The 17,219-nt window shown below is 37.4% G+C and overlaps 2 protein-coding genes across 5 annotated transcripts in view; both read right to left on the minus strand.

Moving 5' to 3' along the window:
* The window catches only part of bcl2l1 (BCL2 like 1), a 95,923-nt gene extending 88,623 nt beyond the window's left edge, over window positions 1-7,300 (minus strand). Inside the window, exon 1 of one of the 3 annotated variants that reach the window (XM_062052621.1) lies at window positions 7,152-7,300. The gene's annotated coding sequence lies outside the window, so the exon portion shown is untranslated. Of the gene's footprint in view, window positions 1-5,717; window positions 5,906-6,550; window positions 6,708-7,151 lie in introns of those variants that run through there. The other 2 variants (XM_062052620.1, XM_062052623.1) reach the window with 2 other exon arrangements.
* Window positions 7,301-8,802: 1,502 nt separating this feature from the next.
* The window catches only part of arfgef2 (ADP-ribosylation factor guanine nucleotide-exchange factor 2 (brefeldin A-inhibited)), a 68,244-nt gene continuing 59,827 nt past the window's right edge, over window positions 8,803-17,219 (minus strand). For both annotated transcript variants that reach the window (XM_062052611.1, XM_062052610.1), the window contains exons 38-39: window positions 13,032-13,149; window positions 8,803-9,789 (exon numbers count right to left, since the gene is read on the minus strand). In XM_062052611.1, coding sequence (XP_061908595.1) covers window positions 9,643-9,789; window positions 13,032-13,149 — 265 coding nt within the window. In that variant the 3' untranslated portion in view covers window positions 8,803-9,642. The remainder of the gene's footprint in view (window positions 9,790-13,031; window positions 13,150-17,219) is intronic.

Here is a 17,219-nt window from a genome sequence, read left to right on the forward strand (position 1 = left end):
CTCGTCACTCCCGTTGCATGCTGGGTAGTGTAGTTGTTATATTCCCTAGCTCATGACATCACATCTATCTATCTATCTACCCTATAAAGAAATAATGTTAACTCTATAAAGTGTATTTCTTTTTTTAGCTTTAACTTTTCATTTTTTAGCACTGTAACCACATTTGCAAACAACTTTTCTCTTCATAGAATTTTCTTTCAATAAAGAAATAAAGTGCAATTATGTCCAATAGCAGCAGAAGTGCACTTTTTGGAGAGCTGTATTATTTTCAGTTTTGTGCTCAAGGGACTGATTTTATTTAACACTATATTATTATTTATACACCTATAGTGATCACAGAGACAGGTTGTTTTTGTGTTACTGTATATATTTGTTTTTCTGAAAAATCCCACTTAATATACTTTGGGTAACAACAGTCGATATTTAATTATTTTATTTTTTTAGGGTGGTAACAGTCAATATTTTTTATTTATTAGATTTAATTTTTTTCTTGTATAATAAAAGTGAGCTTTTGTTAAATCAAATATTGTGTGTTTTTTTCCATATACAACAACCTATCTGGACTCGATAAGAGAATCGATAAGGAATCGGTTCGATAAGAGGATTCGATAATAGGCTCGAACTCGATAATTTATTATCAAACATCATCCCTACACACACATACTGGTTATCATTTGGAATGGAGACGGCGTGGCGAAGTTGGTAGAGTGGCTGTGCCAGCAATCGGAGTGTTGCTGGTTACTGGGGTTCAATCCCCACCTTCTACCTTCCTAGTCACGTCCGTTGTGTCCTTGGGCAAGACACTTCACCCTTTGCCTCTGATGGCTGCTGGTTAGCGCCTTGCATGGCAGCTCCCGCCATCAGTGTGTGAATGGGTAAATGTGGAAATACTGTCAAAGCGCTTTGAGTACCTTGAAGGTAGAAAAGGGCTATACAAGTACAACCCATTTATCATTTATTTATTTATAAGTTTTTGATCATCACTTGTGGGGACCACCCTTTCTACAGGTTGTGGAGGCATAAAAAAATTAGGTAAAATGGCCACTGCCCAGTTAGCTCATACACGTCTTTAAATCTCTGGATTGATGAAGTAATGTGCTAATCATTCTTACTGGGGACCCTGGGGGAAAATAGTTAATATGGTTTGTAAAATCGTGTTTTTATCATCTTCGTTTTTTAGTAAAGGTAAAACCGTTTTTATCTTTTAACCTTTCTGAACAAGTCGTGCATGCTTTTATTTCAAGTCGCCTGGAATACTGCAATGCACTTTATGCTGGCATTAGCCAAAAAGCTCTCTCCCGGTTGCAGTTAGTCCAGAACGCGGCAGCACGACTTTTAACAGGGGCCAGGAAACGCGAGCATATAACCCCAATTCTTCAGAGTTTGCACTGGCTCCCTGTTCATTTTAGAATTGATTTTAAAACCTTGCTGTTTGTTTTTAAAGCTTTACATGGACTGGCACCTCAGTATATCTCGGACCTCATTCAAATTTACACTCCTGCGCGCGCTCTGAGGTCCGAGAGCCAGCTACAGCTCGTGGTGCCCAAGACCAGACTTAAATCCAGGGGAGACAGGGCCTTCTCTGTGGTCGGCCCTAAGCTCTGGAACACCCTGCCCCTCCATGTTCAAACTGCCTCCACAGTGGAGTGTTTTAAGTCTCGTGTTAAGACCCGCTTTTATTCTTTGGCTTTTAACACTACGTGAGTTGTGTGATCCTCTGTCGTCTGTTGTCCTTTGTGTTTTTTTAGGCATGAAACAAAAACCTCTATGTAGGTCTCACTTAGACCTACATTTCATACACTGACAACCCCCAGCAAAAATCAACAAGAAGTTTGCAATTCCCCCTTCAAAACAAAAGTTGTGTAAAAACAGTCACCTTTTTTCAAACATTATCTCCTCTGAGCGCGTTTGTCATGTCGGCTTCAAATTAGCACAGGAGAGAGATTGAACCCTTCTGATTAAAAGTTGATGAGTTTTAATTACTGCTCCGGTTTGGATTTTATGAGCCTTCAAAGTCGGTCCTGTCCATCGCTGCTTGCAGCTTTAATATTGTTTTTAATATTGTTGTGCAGCACTTTGGAAACATTTTTGTTGTTTAAATGTGCTATATAAATAAAGTGGATTGGATTGGTTCATGGGGACCAAATTTAAATAATTTTGCATAATTCACACAAATTTGTACGTGACTACTGAGGACCATTTAAAAAAATAATAATTAAATTAAATATGACATGATTTTTAGAATACAGCACTAGAGCTGTCCTCTTATAGGAAGTTTCACCACTTCAATGTACCAGCTACAGCCCGATGAGGGGGCCGCTGTGCAAATGTCTCACACTCAAACTAACCAATAAACATGTTTTATGGGCCAAAGCTTAAAAATCACGTAGGCATCTTCAGAATGGATCTGACTATCATTCAAAAAGGTTTCCCTTTAGGGGACCTGTTTTTTTGTCCCCATACCGTCAGAGGTCCCCTAAAGGTGACTGTGTAAACAGAGCGATGTCCCCATTAAGCAAGCATTGCCAGACACACACAGTGGAAACGCCTCTTGGTCACGTGGTAGCAAACGCTGCAATTGGGACTTCTAAAGAGTAGTACACCTGTTTTTTTCCCCCCCATACCGTCGGAGGTCCCCTAAAGGTGACTGTGTAAACCAGACCTGGGCAAATTAAGGCCCGGGGGCCACATGCGGCTCGTTAAGTTTTTCAATCCGGCCCGCTGGACATTCCCAAATAATTTTTTTAGATCCCCAAGATGGAAAGTGCAGCTGCCATTAATTATGATGTGCAGTGATGTTTTCAAATGACCGTAACTCTTCAACGATACAAAGTATTTCAATGGTTGGAATCTGAGCTTTTACATGATATACTAGTTAGTATGGTATTCTAATGAGTTACTATGGTAATCTAAATCACAGCAGCTCAGACAAGGCACCTAGCAGAGTGGGTGGGAAGCATTTCCACGTAGTTTTTCAAGAGCGGCTAGCCTGAAATGCGGAAGGAGATTTTTACAACAAAGTTCTAAAGCTTATTGATGTATCAGATACGTCAGATTGGTGGTTTTTTTTGTTTTTTTGCCCTTCACGTTCATATTTCGCTGTTTGTTACATTTTTTTGTGTTTCGCTTGATTGTAAAATATGTCGATGGAGGGGGTGTGACGTTCATATGTTGTCAATATTCTGTGTTTTATCCTTTATAGTAGGGATGTCCGATAATGGCGTTTTGCCGATATCCGATATAGTCCAACTTTTAATTACCGATACCGATATATACAGTCGTGGAATTAACACATTATTATGCCTACTTTGGACAACCAGGTATGGTGAAGATAAGGTCCTTTTTTTAAAAATTAATAAAATAAGATAAATAAATGGTGACTAAAACAAACCCCCGAAGTGCACAAAACAACTAAGGAAGTCCAAAACTAACAGAACATAACTAAACAAAACATGATCCGACCACATCATAATACATCACAGTTTCATATCATTTCACTTTACAGGAGTAGGAAGAAGTAAAGCTTATATAATCCTACCCCTTTCCCACTTCATAGCGTTTACAAATATATATATCATTTACTGACATTTTTGTAATAACATATCTGTGAATTAGTATATACAACAGTTTTGTAATATGTAATTAATTAATTCAGTCATTATTAACATACTGAGATGAAGAATATCTTATTTTCAATAAGGTTGAAAGCATTTCTCACAATTCTTCTTCTTTGTACTTTGTAAGCACTATTCATTTGAACAACCTCTTAAACTGATCATATCAGTACAATGTTTAACTTCTTTACTTAATCCAGGGGTGTCCAAACTTTTTCCACCGAGGGCCGTACACGGAAAAATTTAAGCATGCGTGAACTATTTTGATATTTTTCATTTTCAGACCTTAACAAAATATTTGGATTTTTTATTTTTTTAACCTTATAGGCTCCCGGGGACTATCAAGGGTCTCAGTCATTAAACTGTTAAAAATAAGTCAAATTATTATTATTTTTTTAAATTTAACGCTTACAGTAAATCTCTATATCAACTTGACTTAAAGTAAAAAAAAAAAAAGTTTTCTGTCAAAGACAACTTTGTTTTTTATAGTAAAACGGAAATATGCATTATTTAGTAATTAGAGCCTTAAAAGATCAATAATGCAGGACACCATTGATTTTAATGATTTAATATTTTTGAGTAATCACAGTGAAAAGTTAAATAAAATCCTACTAAATATATTTGGGATCCAAAAGGTCCCCCCACTCATAAAGTGATACATTTTTATTAGTTTTTTTTTACTTTTAACACTTAAATTACGAGATCAACTTCAGATATACCTTTCGATTTTACGTTTGAACTATTATTTTGTTTGTTTTATGCTCTTTTGTTGAATAAAACTTTGATGTTTTTATATGGCAACCACACAATATATGCAATATTTTTTTTCACATAAAACATTTTAAAGTGATATTTTTTAACTAATAATTCATTATAACATAGATTTTTAGTCTTTTTTTTTTTTTAGCAATGCCAAAAAAATGAAAAATAAACAAAGACAAAAGAAAAAAAACAGCCTTCATGGCAGCTTCGTGTCAACATTGCAACTTTTTCTTGTTAGATTTCACCTCATTCCACTTTTTTAAAATGTTTTTTTTTTAATTTTTGCAATATTATCAATTTTGCAATTTTTGCAGAATGTGTTGCGGGCCGGTAAACAATTAGCTGCGGGCCGCACTTTGGACACCCCTGACTTAATCCATTCAATCATTTAATTCCACATCAATTTTACCAAATCATCAAACTTTAATATTTTTGACTCAATAAATACAGCGTTTGTATGTTCTCTATATCCAACATTATGTTATCAGTCTAATTGATCTTTTTTGTAACACGGTTAACGAATGTAGCGCACATTTGTAGTTATTTCCCCACATTTCTGCACAATAACTCAGATATGGTAATACTATAGTAGCGAGCAGTACAGAATGTGAAGTGATTTGTTAAACCAAATATTGTGGGGTTTTTTTCCATATACAACAACCTATCTGGACTCGATAAGAGAATCAATAAGGAACCGGTTCGATAAGAGGATTTGATAATAGGCTCCAACTCGATAATTTCTTATCAAACATCATCCCTACCCAGGCCTGGTGTAAACAGAGCGATGTCCCCATTAAGTAAGCATTGCCAGAACACACATGCAGTGGAAACGCTGCAATTGGGACTTCTAAAGAGTAGACAGGTGTACCTAATGGACTGTCCCTGTGAGGGCTACACAATAGAGTGGCGGTGGAGTCAAAAACAAAACGTGTTGCTAAATGGTGTAACAAGGCAATCATTTTAATTACACACGTTATGCGTGTTTGGATGTGGCAACTAAACAGCTCGTTCAAACAATAACAATATTAGCCCCACGCAGTGTTTACAGGGAGCCACATGGCCAACACGTGGCTGCGCGTAAACATCACATGGCGAGCTTGTACCGTCCCAATATGGCACCTGGACATCGCCCGTACCGCCCCAATATGGCACCTGGACGCCACATTTCCACCCCAACAATTATCAATATTACAAATATCACCGTAAGCCAGCGAGCTTACTCGTCGGCGTGGCCGTCTCCCGTCAACGAGACATGACAAGCGACACATAAGCATTCTGAACAGCTCCCGACATTTTAAATGACTTGTCTTGTGCGAATGTTTACAAATAAAAGAGTCTTACCAGTACTTTCGTTCAAAAATGACACAAAGCAAGAAGACTCTGTCCCCTCCTGTTACGCTGCTAAAATGGTGTCATTTTTTTCCTCTTTTTAAATCCAAAAAAATTATTTGGTATTTAATTTTTTTTTTTTTTAAGTTCACTTTGTGCTCTTTGTGAAGGAAAAGACACATTTTATCTTCGTCAAACCACCTTCTTTCCAATAGGCACGCCCACTTCATCTATTACGTAACAGGATGCTTTCAAGAGCCTGCGGGAAATCACCCAACTCGCATAAATTTGAACATTTATTTGTATTTACATTTAATTGTAAAACACTTGTGTATTCTACTTTAACCGAGTACGTCGTATGGGAAGTCACACGTATGTAACTATCAATAAAACATTGTTTTTCAGGGTGAACACTGCCGTTTCCGATTATAGGTAACAGGTTCAGTGGGTATCCTGAAAGCACCACAAGCTCTTGTATTATAACACCGAACTGGGACATTTATCGCTGCGTCCTAAAATGTAAATACCCAAGGTTCAAAGTCTTAAGAAGATGTAAGCATTTTTTTGTAATTACAGTGGTGGTTATTAAACAAATACCATATATAATGATAGGCTCATTGAAAAAGGCGGTAAATGTGTCACTGTCTTACGCACGTTGTATTTACACCAAACACAAAGCGTTTTCATTTGAACAAAAAAAGTGTCAATAATAGCAAAAATGATCGGCTTCGGTGGTAGATCGGGAGGGGAAACGTAGCTACGTAAGAGCCCCTTTTTCTCGCCGATTCTAATCACACGCGCCTGGCAAACGTTACTTTACAAGGGATTGGACAACACGCTCTTACTTGCACGGCGGCCACCATAGAACCATGTCCCGTCGAGTCACGGTCAAAACCCGAAAGGAAAAATGCAGTCATTGCTCCCGCAGGCGAATCAATAGCTAGCGACTGGCAGCAGCAGCTAGCTCGTCGGTCGCAGCTACTTCCGCCCGCTGAGACTTCGCATAGGCGCAGCACGTCCGCCCCCTGGCGGCTACTTCCGTGTTTTCATTACTAAAATAACGCAGTTTCATTGTTACTGATTTTTGGATTATACACCCTTTTTAGCTTCATGGATTCATAAATTATTGTATATTCTGTCATGGCTTTATTACCGTAAAACAATATATGACTTGTATGTTCTTTCCTCATAAAGTATTGCAACTTTTATCTGTAATGGTCATTTAACCATGTGTGGCGTTCGGGTCTGTGGGACGCGTTTTCATTTTTTATTAAAAATGATACAATTGATTTTTCAAACTGAGACTCACTCATTTTCTGTGAAGAACATATATCAGAATACATATTTAATGACCACACACCATACCCTCGCCCCTAATAGAAGTGTGGAAATTGATGTTCTGTGTACCACACACACCCGCACCCCCATTGAATGTGCAGTACTTACTGGACTTGAACGCTCCAAAAGATGAGCTGAGAGTTTCGCTGTCCAACCACTGTACTTCAACGCCAAAGTGTATCTATTTTTTTTGCGCAGTGGCGTTAAAGTCTTGTTTGTTTGATCACTTTGAAGACCCCCTCCTTGATCCTCTATGACGTATTTTGAACGTTAGAGCAAAGACATTTTTTTAAGGTCGTACTGTACTAAATGGATGTCATTTATGACAATACAATCACATTATAGAGTCTTTATAATAATAATAATAATAATACCTGGGATTTATATAGCGCTTTTCTAAGTACCCAAAGTCGCTTTACATGTAGAACCCGTTCAAGTCGGTATAGTACTATTAAATATGTCATTTATTTAATGTAATAAATTCTCACGTTGTGCGATTCAGAATCGATTCTCATTTTTAAAAAATCAATTTTTTTAATTTATTGATTGATTTTTTAAAATTAATCAATCCAACAAATCAATACACAGCAATACCATAACAATGCAATCCAATTCCAAAACCAAACCCGACCCAGCGACACTCAGAACTGCAATAAACAGAGCAATTGAGGAGACACAAACACGACACAGAACAAACCAAAAGTAGTGAAACAAAAATGAATATTATCAACAACAGTATCAATATTAGTTACAATTTGAACATAGCAGTAATTAAAAATCCCTCATTGACATTATTAGACATTTATAAAAAAAATTAAAAAAAGAACAATAGTGTCAGAGTGGCTTACACTTGCATCACATCTTATAAGCTTGACAACACACTGTGTCCAATATTTTCACAAAGATTAAATAAGTAATATTTTTGGTTCATTTAATAGTTAAAACAAATTTACATTACTGCAATCAGTTGATAAAACATTGTCAATTTACATTTATAAAAGCTTTTTACAAAAATCTACTACTCTGCTTGCATGTCAGCAGACTGGGGTAGATCCTGCTGAAATCCTTTGTATTGAATCAATAGAGAATCCTTTTGAATCGGGAAAAAATAGTTTATGAATCGAGAGTTGTGTTGAATTGGAAAAAAAAAATCGATTTTGAATCGAATCGTGACCCAAGAATCGATATTGAATCGAATCGTGGGACACCCAAAGATTCACAGCCCTAGGAAAAAGCAAGCATCGGGGTTTACCATGAATTGATTTACGTGGACCCCGACTTAAACAAGTTGAAAAACTTATTCGGGTGTTACCATTTAGTGGTCAATTGTACGGAATATGTACTGTACTGTGCAATCTACTAATACAAGTTTCAATCAATCAATCAATTATTTTGAAGAGAGCACTTTTATTTTGTAGTCTTGTGAATTTCCGGATTCACTCCAGTTGAATCACAGCGACACTACGTGGACATTTGGTGTTAAGACAGACTAACTTGATCATACGTTTTCAAACTTTAATTAAAACAAGTATTCGTTCAAATGTGTTACAGGTAATTTAATTAATTTAATTAGTATTTTCATTCTTAAAATACGTTCAATCACCAAATCAGCCCGAGGACTTTTTCCTCAAAAAGACTTATTTTCTCATAGGACTTTTTCTGGTAATATTACAACTTTGTTCTGATAAAACTCAATTGTTTGCTCCTGACAAACTTTTCTAAGAACAGAAACAGCAGGAAATTGATCAGAATTCCAGTTTATTGATGACTTCATCAAATGCGCAAAGATCACATCACAACATAATAGAACCATATGGTGTTTTCATAACATGTCTATGGTATATTTTACACTGAATATTACACCGCAAACTCCACAGTCTGCATTTTTTGCATTTTTATATATATATTTTTATATATATATGTATATATATTTATAGATTCCCTAGTTTTTAGGGAAGAAAATTAAGACACCCATCATTGCAAAGAAAGGAATGATTCTCAGAAAACAAATATATAAATGCACTTTTAAATAATTATACATTATTTTGTTTAAAAAAGAAGAAAAAGAATAAAGGCATGGACTTAACATACTGGCAAGTTTGACGTCTTTGCGAGTTATTCTGGGTCACTTTTGCATTTTGGGAAGACGAGGCGCTGCTGCCGAGACATGAACGTCATAGATTTTGCTCATGACGCCAATCTGACGCCCGAATGTCCGAGCAGACTTTGAACGCAACACCGTCTCGTAAACAAGACACTGGTCAACACTGCGGTGAGGATCACACGCTGCTCTTGTCAGAGTACTGACACACACACACACACACACACACACACACAACATACACACACACACACACACACACACACACACACAAAAGGCAATAACACTGAGGTGAGATGGAAAATAAACATTGAGATGTTAAAAGCGAGCATGATGATGACACAAAAAAGACAAGAGGCAAAGAAAAAGAGGAGAATGACAACGACGACAACGACAGCAACAACAACAACAGGCACAGGCGGCCAGAAGAGAGCAAGTGAAGTTTGTGTCAAGTATCTGGGACCAGAAGGAGAGGGAGACCACTAACGAGTGTCTTTATTAGTGTCCGTCTCCGGGGGCGGAGATGTGGAAGACGGAGCCGATGCGCAGGAAGAAGCGCCTCAGGACGGCTCGCAGCTCGGGGATCAGGTCGAACTGCATCATCTCACACAGGTGGGAGAAGTAGCAGGAAGCGTGCGGCTTGAACTGCGAATAGAGGAAAGATGCGACTTGTTTGGGGTGTATTTGTATGGTGTACTACATGCAGAAGGTGGGCCAGGACACGGCATGCTAACATAGAATGACTGTAATGCAATCGCTCCTCGCTAGTTCTTTACGATAACACCTTTCTTCATAGAAATCAAATACTCCAAATGTATGACAAGTTAAAACTACGACTACATGTACTACGAAATACTACAGTCTTGTACTACATTAGCCCACATTCATGTACTCTACATTCATGTACTGCATAATACCACATTCATGTACTCTACAAAATACTACATTCATGTACTCTGCATAATCCCACAATCATGTACTACATAATCCTACATTTATGTACTCTACAAAATACTCTATTCATGTACTACATAATCCCACATTTATGTACTCTACATAATACTACATTCATGTACAACGTAATTACACATTTGTGTATAACATAATCCTACAATCATGTACTCTACATAAAACTCAATTTGTGTACTAAATAATCCCACATTCATGTACTACATAATCCCACATTAATTTACTACATCATGCCACTTTTATGTACTCTACGTAATACTCTATCCATGCACTACATAATCCCACATGTATGTACTCTACATAATACCACATTCATGTACTACATAATTCCATATTTGTGTACTACATCATGCCACTTTTATGTACTCTACGTAATACACTATTCATGCACTACATAATACCACATTCATGTACTCTACATAATACTATATTCATGTACTACATAATTCCTGTACTTCCACATTCATCTATTACATCATGCCACTTTTATGTACTCTACGTAATACTCTATTCATGCACTACATGATCCCACATTTATGTATTCTACATAATACTACATTCATGTACTACATAATTCCACATTTGTGTACTCTACATAATACTACTTAATACTTCATTGATGTACTACATAATTCCACATTTGTGTACTCTACATAATACACTATTCATGCACTACATAATTGCACATTCATGTACTACATAACACCACATTCATGTACTACATAATACCACATTCATGTACTACATCATGACACTTTTATGTACTCTACGTAATACTCTATTCATGTACTACATAATTCCACATTTTTGTACTCTTCATAATACTCTATTCATGCACTACATAATCCCACATTCATGTACTACATAATTCCTCAATCATGTACTACATAATCCCACATTCATGTACTACATAATCCCACATTCATGTACTACATAATTCCACATTCATGTACTACATAATCCCACATTCATGTACTACATAATTCCACATTCATGTACTACATAATCCCACATTCATGTACTACGTAATACTCTATTCATGCACTACATAATCCCACATTTATGTACTCTACATAATACTACATTCATTTAGTACATAATTCCACATTTGTGTACTCTACATAATACTACTTAATACTACATTCATGTACTACGTAATTCCACATTTGTGTACTCTACATAATACTCTATTCATGCACTACGTAATCCCGCATTCATGTACTACATAATCCCACATTCATGTACTCTACATTCATGTACTGCATAATACCATATTCATGTACTCTACAAAATACTACATTCATGTAGTCTACAAAATACTACATACATGTACTACATAATCCCACAATCATGTACTACATAATACTACATTCATGTGCTACATAATTACACATTTGTGTGTAACATAATCCTACAATCATGTACTCTACATAAAACTCAATTTGTGTACTAAATAATCCCACATTCATGTACTACATAGTTCCACATTCATGTACTACATAATTCCACATTCATGTACTAGATAATCCCACATTTATGTACGACATCATGCCACTTTTATGTACTCTACGTAATACTCTATTCATGCACTACATAATCCCAAATTTATGTACTCTACTTAACACTACATTAATGCACTACATAATTCCACATTTGTGTAATCTACATAATACACTATTCATGTACTACATAATCCTTTCACAAGTAATACTACATTTTTGTATGATAAAATATTAATTCTTGTGATTGCTCCTCTCTGAAGTGATACTACATATGTGTGTAATCAAGGCAAGTTATTTTATTACTGCAATTGCTCCTCTCACAGGTAATACTCATCTGTGTGTAATAAAAATAAGTTAATTTATTACTGCAAATGATCCTCTCAAAATAAACATTACATCTGTGTATATTAGATACGTTTTTGCAATTGCTCCTCACGGGTAATACTCCATTTGTGTGTAACAAAGGCAAGTTATTTTGTTACTGTGATTGCTCCTCTCACAAGTAATACTACAACTGTGTGTAATTAACAGTTGCAATTGCTCCTCTCACAAGAAATATTACATCGTTGGATAATAAAGATGAATTATTATTGCGATTACTCCTCTCATAGGTGATCCTCATCTGTGTGTAGTAAAGACATGTTATTTTATTCATGCAATTGCTCCTCTTACAAGTTATACTACATTTGTGTGTAATAAACAACAGTTATTTTATTACTGCAATTGCTCATCTAATAAGTAATACTACATTTCTGTGTAATAACTAAAATGTGTTATTGTGATTGCTCCTCTCAAGAAAGATTACATTCGTGTATAATAAAGATTAGTTAGTATTGCGATAGCTCCTTTCACAATTGGTACTAGGTCCCAGTGTGTGTAATAAAAGCACGTTTTTTGTTTTTACTGCAATTGCTCCTCTCACAGGCAACACAAAATGTGTGTAATAGACAAGTTATTTTTTTATTACTGCAATTGCTCCTCTCACAAGTAATACGATTTCAATTTGGGTACCAATACTACATATGTGTGCAATACAGACAAGTCAACACTGCGATTGCTCCTCCCTTAAGTAACGTATCTTCTGTGTGTCATAAAGACAAGGTATTTTATTACTGCAAATGCTCCTCTCACAAGTAATACTACATATGTGTGCAAAACAGACAAGTAAATACTGTGATTGCTCCTCCCTTAAGTAACACATCTTCTGTGTGTCATAAAGACAAGTTATGTTATCACTGCAAATGCTCCTCTCACAAGTAATACTACATATTCGTGCCATACAGACAAGTCAATATTGCGATTGCTCCTCCCTCAAGTACTACTACATCTGTGTGTACAAAAAATGCGTCATTTTATGACTGTGATTTGTCTTCCTACAAATAATCCATGATGTATTTGTGGGTGTGTGTGTGTTGCCTTGTGGTCGGGCATCCTGAGCGTCCTGGTGAGCAGCAGCATGAGTAAACTGTTCCAAGCTTCTCTGTGACTCTCAGAAGTCAAACTGATGAAGTACGACAAAGCTTCACTGCACACCCTAAACCAAACAAAAACACAACATGTAGTCATCATGCACATATTATTGCCGAGTCAGCAGCGTGATAAATGGGTTGTTGTTCATGGTGTGTATGAGGTGTGGTAAGAAACAAGAGTTACTGTTGTAACGACAAGCGACATTCAAAAACAGTCCCATTACAATGTGTTTATTGCGGCGGGCGAACAGGTAAGTGCAAATCTATTTGTGGCGATCCAAATGTGAAATGTCAAAGGAATGTATGGCAAACACTGAGCCCCCTCCTCTACACAGTCTAATACAAACCCCGTTTCCATATGAGTTGGGAAATTGTGTTAGATGTAAATATAAACGGAATACAATGATTTGCAAATCATTTTCAACCCATATTCAGTTGAATATGCTACAAAGATAAGATATTTGATGTTCAAACTCATAAACTTTATTTTTCTTTTGCAAATAATAATTAACTTAGAATTTCATGGCTGCAACACGTGCCAAAGTAGTTGGGAAAGGGCATGTTCACCACTGTGTTACATGGCCTTTCCTTTTAACAACACTCAGTAAACGTTTGGGAACTGAGGAGACACATTTTTGAAGCTTCTCAGGTGGAATTCTTTCCCAGTCTTGCTAGATGTACAGCTTAAGTTGTTCAACAGTCCGGGGGTCTCCGTTGTGGTATTTTAGGCTTCATAATGCGCCACACATTTTCAATGGGAGACAGGTCTGGACTACAGGCAGGCCAGTCTAGTACCCGCACTCTTTTACTATGAAGCCACGTTGATGTAACACGTGGTTTGGCATTGTCTTGCTGAAATAAGCAGGGGCGTCCATGATAACGTTGCTTGGATGGCAACATATGTTGTCCAACTCTCTCGTTTGAGTCACACATCAAGAGTGTTACTAAAACGGCCTTCTTTCATCTCCGTAATATCGCTAAAATTCGTTCCATCTTGTCCACTAGCGACGCTGAGATCATTATTCATGCGTTCGTTACGTCTCGTCTCGATTACTGTAACGTTTTATTTTCGGGCCTCCCTATGTCTAGCATTAAAAGATTACAGTTGGTACAAAATGCGGCTGCAAGGCTTCTGACAAAAACAAGAAAGTTTGATCATATTACGCCTATACTGGCTCACTTGCACTGGCTTCCTGTGCACTTAAGATGCGACTTTAAGGTTTTACTACTTACGTATGAAATATTACACGGTTTAGCTCCAGCCTATCTCGCCGATTGTATTGTACCATATGTCCCGACAAGAAATCTGCGTTCAAAGAACTCCGGCTTATTAGTGATTCCCAGAGCCAAAAAAAAGTCTGCGGGCTATAGAGCGTTTTCTATTCGGGCTCCAGTACTCTGGAATGCCCTCCCGGTAACAGTTAGAGATGCTACCTCAGTAGAAGCATTTAAGTCCCATCTTAAAACTCATTTGTATAATCTAGCCTTTAAATAGACCCCCCCTTTTTTAGACCAGTTGATCTGCCGTTTCTTTTCTTCTCTCCTCTTCTCCCCTGTCCCTTGCGAGGGGGAGTTGCATAGGTCCGGTGGCCATGGATGAAGTGCTGGCTGTCCAGAGCCGGGACCCCGGGTGGACCACTAGCCTGTGCATCGGTTGGGGACATCTCTGCGCTGCTGACCCGTCTCCGCTCGGGATGGTTTCCTGTTGGCCCCGCTGTGGACTGGACTCCCGCTGATGTGTTGGATCCACTGTGGACTGGACTTTCACAATGTTATGTCAGACCCACTCGACATCCGTTGCTTTCGGTCTCCCCTAGAGGGGGGGGGGGTTACCCACATATGCGGTCCTCTCCAAGGTTTCTCATAGTCATTCACCGACGTCCCACTGGGGTGAGTTTTTCCTTGCCCGTATGTGGGCTCTGTACCGAGGATGTCGTTGTGGCTTGTACAGCCCTTTGAGACACTTGTGATTTAGGGCTATATAAATAAACATTGATTGATTGATTGATTGCTCCAAAACCTGTATGTACCTTTCAGCATTAATGGCGCCTTCACAGATGTGTAAGTTACCCATGTCTTGGGCACTAATACACCCCCATACCATCACAGATGCTGGCTTTTACACTTTGCGCATAGAACAATCCGGATGGTTCTTTTCCTCTTTGGTCCGGAGGACACGACGTCCACAGTTTCCAAAAACAATTTGAAATGTGGACTCGTCAGACCACAGAACACATTTCCACTTTGTATCAGTCCATCTTAGATGAGCTCAGGCCCAGCAAAGCCGACGGCGTTTCTGGGTGTTGTTGATAAACGGTTTTCGCCTTGCATAGGAGAGTTTTAACTTGCACTTACAGATGTAGCGACCAACTGTAGTTACTGACAGTGGGTTTCTGAAGAGTTCCTGAGCCCATGTGGTGATATCCTTTACACACTGATGTCGCTTGTTGATGCAGTACAGCCTGAGGGATCGAAGGTCACGGGCTTAGCTGCTTACGTGCAGGGATTTCCACAGATTCTCTGAACCCTCTGATGATATTACGGACCGTAGATGGTGAAATCCCTAAATTCCTTGCAATAGCTGGTTAAGAAAGGTTTTTCTTAAACTGTTCAACAATTTGCTCTCGCATTTGTTGACAAAGTGGTGACCCTCGCCCCATCCTTGTTTGTGAATGACTGAGCATTTCATGGAATCTACTTTTATACCCAACCATGGCACCCACCTGTTCCTAATTTGCCTGTTCACCTGTGGGATGTTCCAAATAAGTGTTTGATGAGCATTTCTCAACTTTATCAGTATTTATTGCCACCTTTCCCAACTTCTATGTCACGTGCTGCTGGCATCAAATTTTAAAGTTAATGATTATTTGCAACAAAAAAAAAAGTTTATCAGTTTGAACATCAAATATGTTGTCTTTGTAGCATATTCAACTGAATATGGGTTGAAAAGGATTTGCAAATCATTGTATTCCGTTTATATTTACATCTAACACAATTTCCCAACTCATATGGAAATGGGGTTTGTACATAATGATGTATATTTATAATTCATTACAGAAAAAATGCTGTAAAAACCACAGTAAATTTCACAATTTTACCATGAAATCTATTGCTACTTTTACATTGCACAAATTGATGGATAACTTGATTTGAAATCATTATTATTAGTATTTATATCTATTTAAAAAATGGTTTGAATGTTTGATAACATATTTTTGCATAACTAGACAATATTTAAGTTAACATAGTTTGCGATTACACGGAGTACATATTTGTTTTTCTCCCAAAATACAAAGAAATAATACATTTAGTAAGAACATTTACAGTACTTTATTCATACATATTATTTCCAGGCTTTCAAGGGCCAAATAAAATGACGTGGCGGGCCACATCTGGCCCCCGGGCCTTGAGTTTGACATCTGTGTAATAGTGTATAGTGTTTCTGTACATACTAACCAAGTACATTTTATTTATAAAGGACATTTCGCAGATAAAAAGCACAATGTGCTGTACAAACAAAGGTGAACTAAAACAACAGGGGCAACATCATAGAAAGTGTATATTTATATATCATAGTGTGTAGTTCAGTGGTTCTTAACCTTGTTGGAGGTACCGAACCCCACCAATTTCATATGCGCATTCACCGAACCCTTCTTTAGTGAAAAATAAATGTTTTGTTTTTTTTCAAATTCAAGACAAAGTTATATGTTTTTGGTAACACTTTAGTATGGGGAACATATTCTAAGTAACAAAGACTTAATTTAGAGTTATTTGGTTAGGGCCAGGGTTAGAGGATTAGGGTTATAATAAGGCCATGCAGAATAAGGCATTAATAAGTACTTAATAATGACTAGTTAAGAGCCAATATGTTACTAATTTGCATGTTAATAAGCAACTAATTAATGGTGAATATGTTTCCCATACTAAAGTGTTACCATGTTTTTTTACTGGTGCACAAAATGAACTGTGCATGAACATCACCTTGTTCAAACAACAAAACCAACACAGTGCATAAACTCAAAACAAATTACACACCTGCAAATCAGTCTGACTTCTGCTGTTGCCGTATCCGTAATACGCCGATAGGGAGAAGTTTTTATTTACACGATAAGTCGGGTGTGTCTTGACCTCCGCC

Source organism: Entelurus aequoreus, linkage group LG07, assembly GCF_033978785.1.
Source record: "Entelurus aequoreus isolate RoL-2023_Sb linkage group LG07, RoL_Eaeq_v1.1, whole genome shotgun sequence".
NCBI classification, from domain to species: Eukaryota; Metazoa; Chordata; class Actinopteri; order Syngnathiformes; family Syngnathidae; genus Entelurus; species Entelurus aequoreus.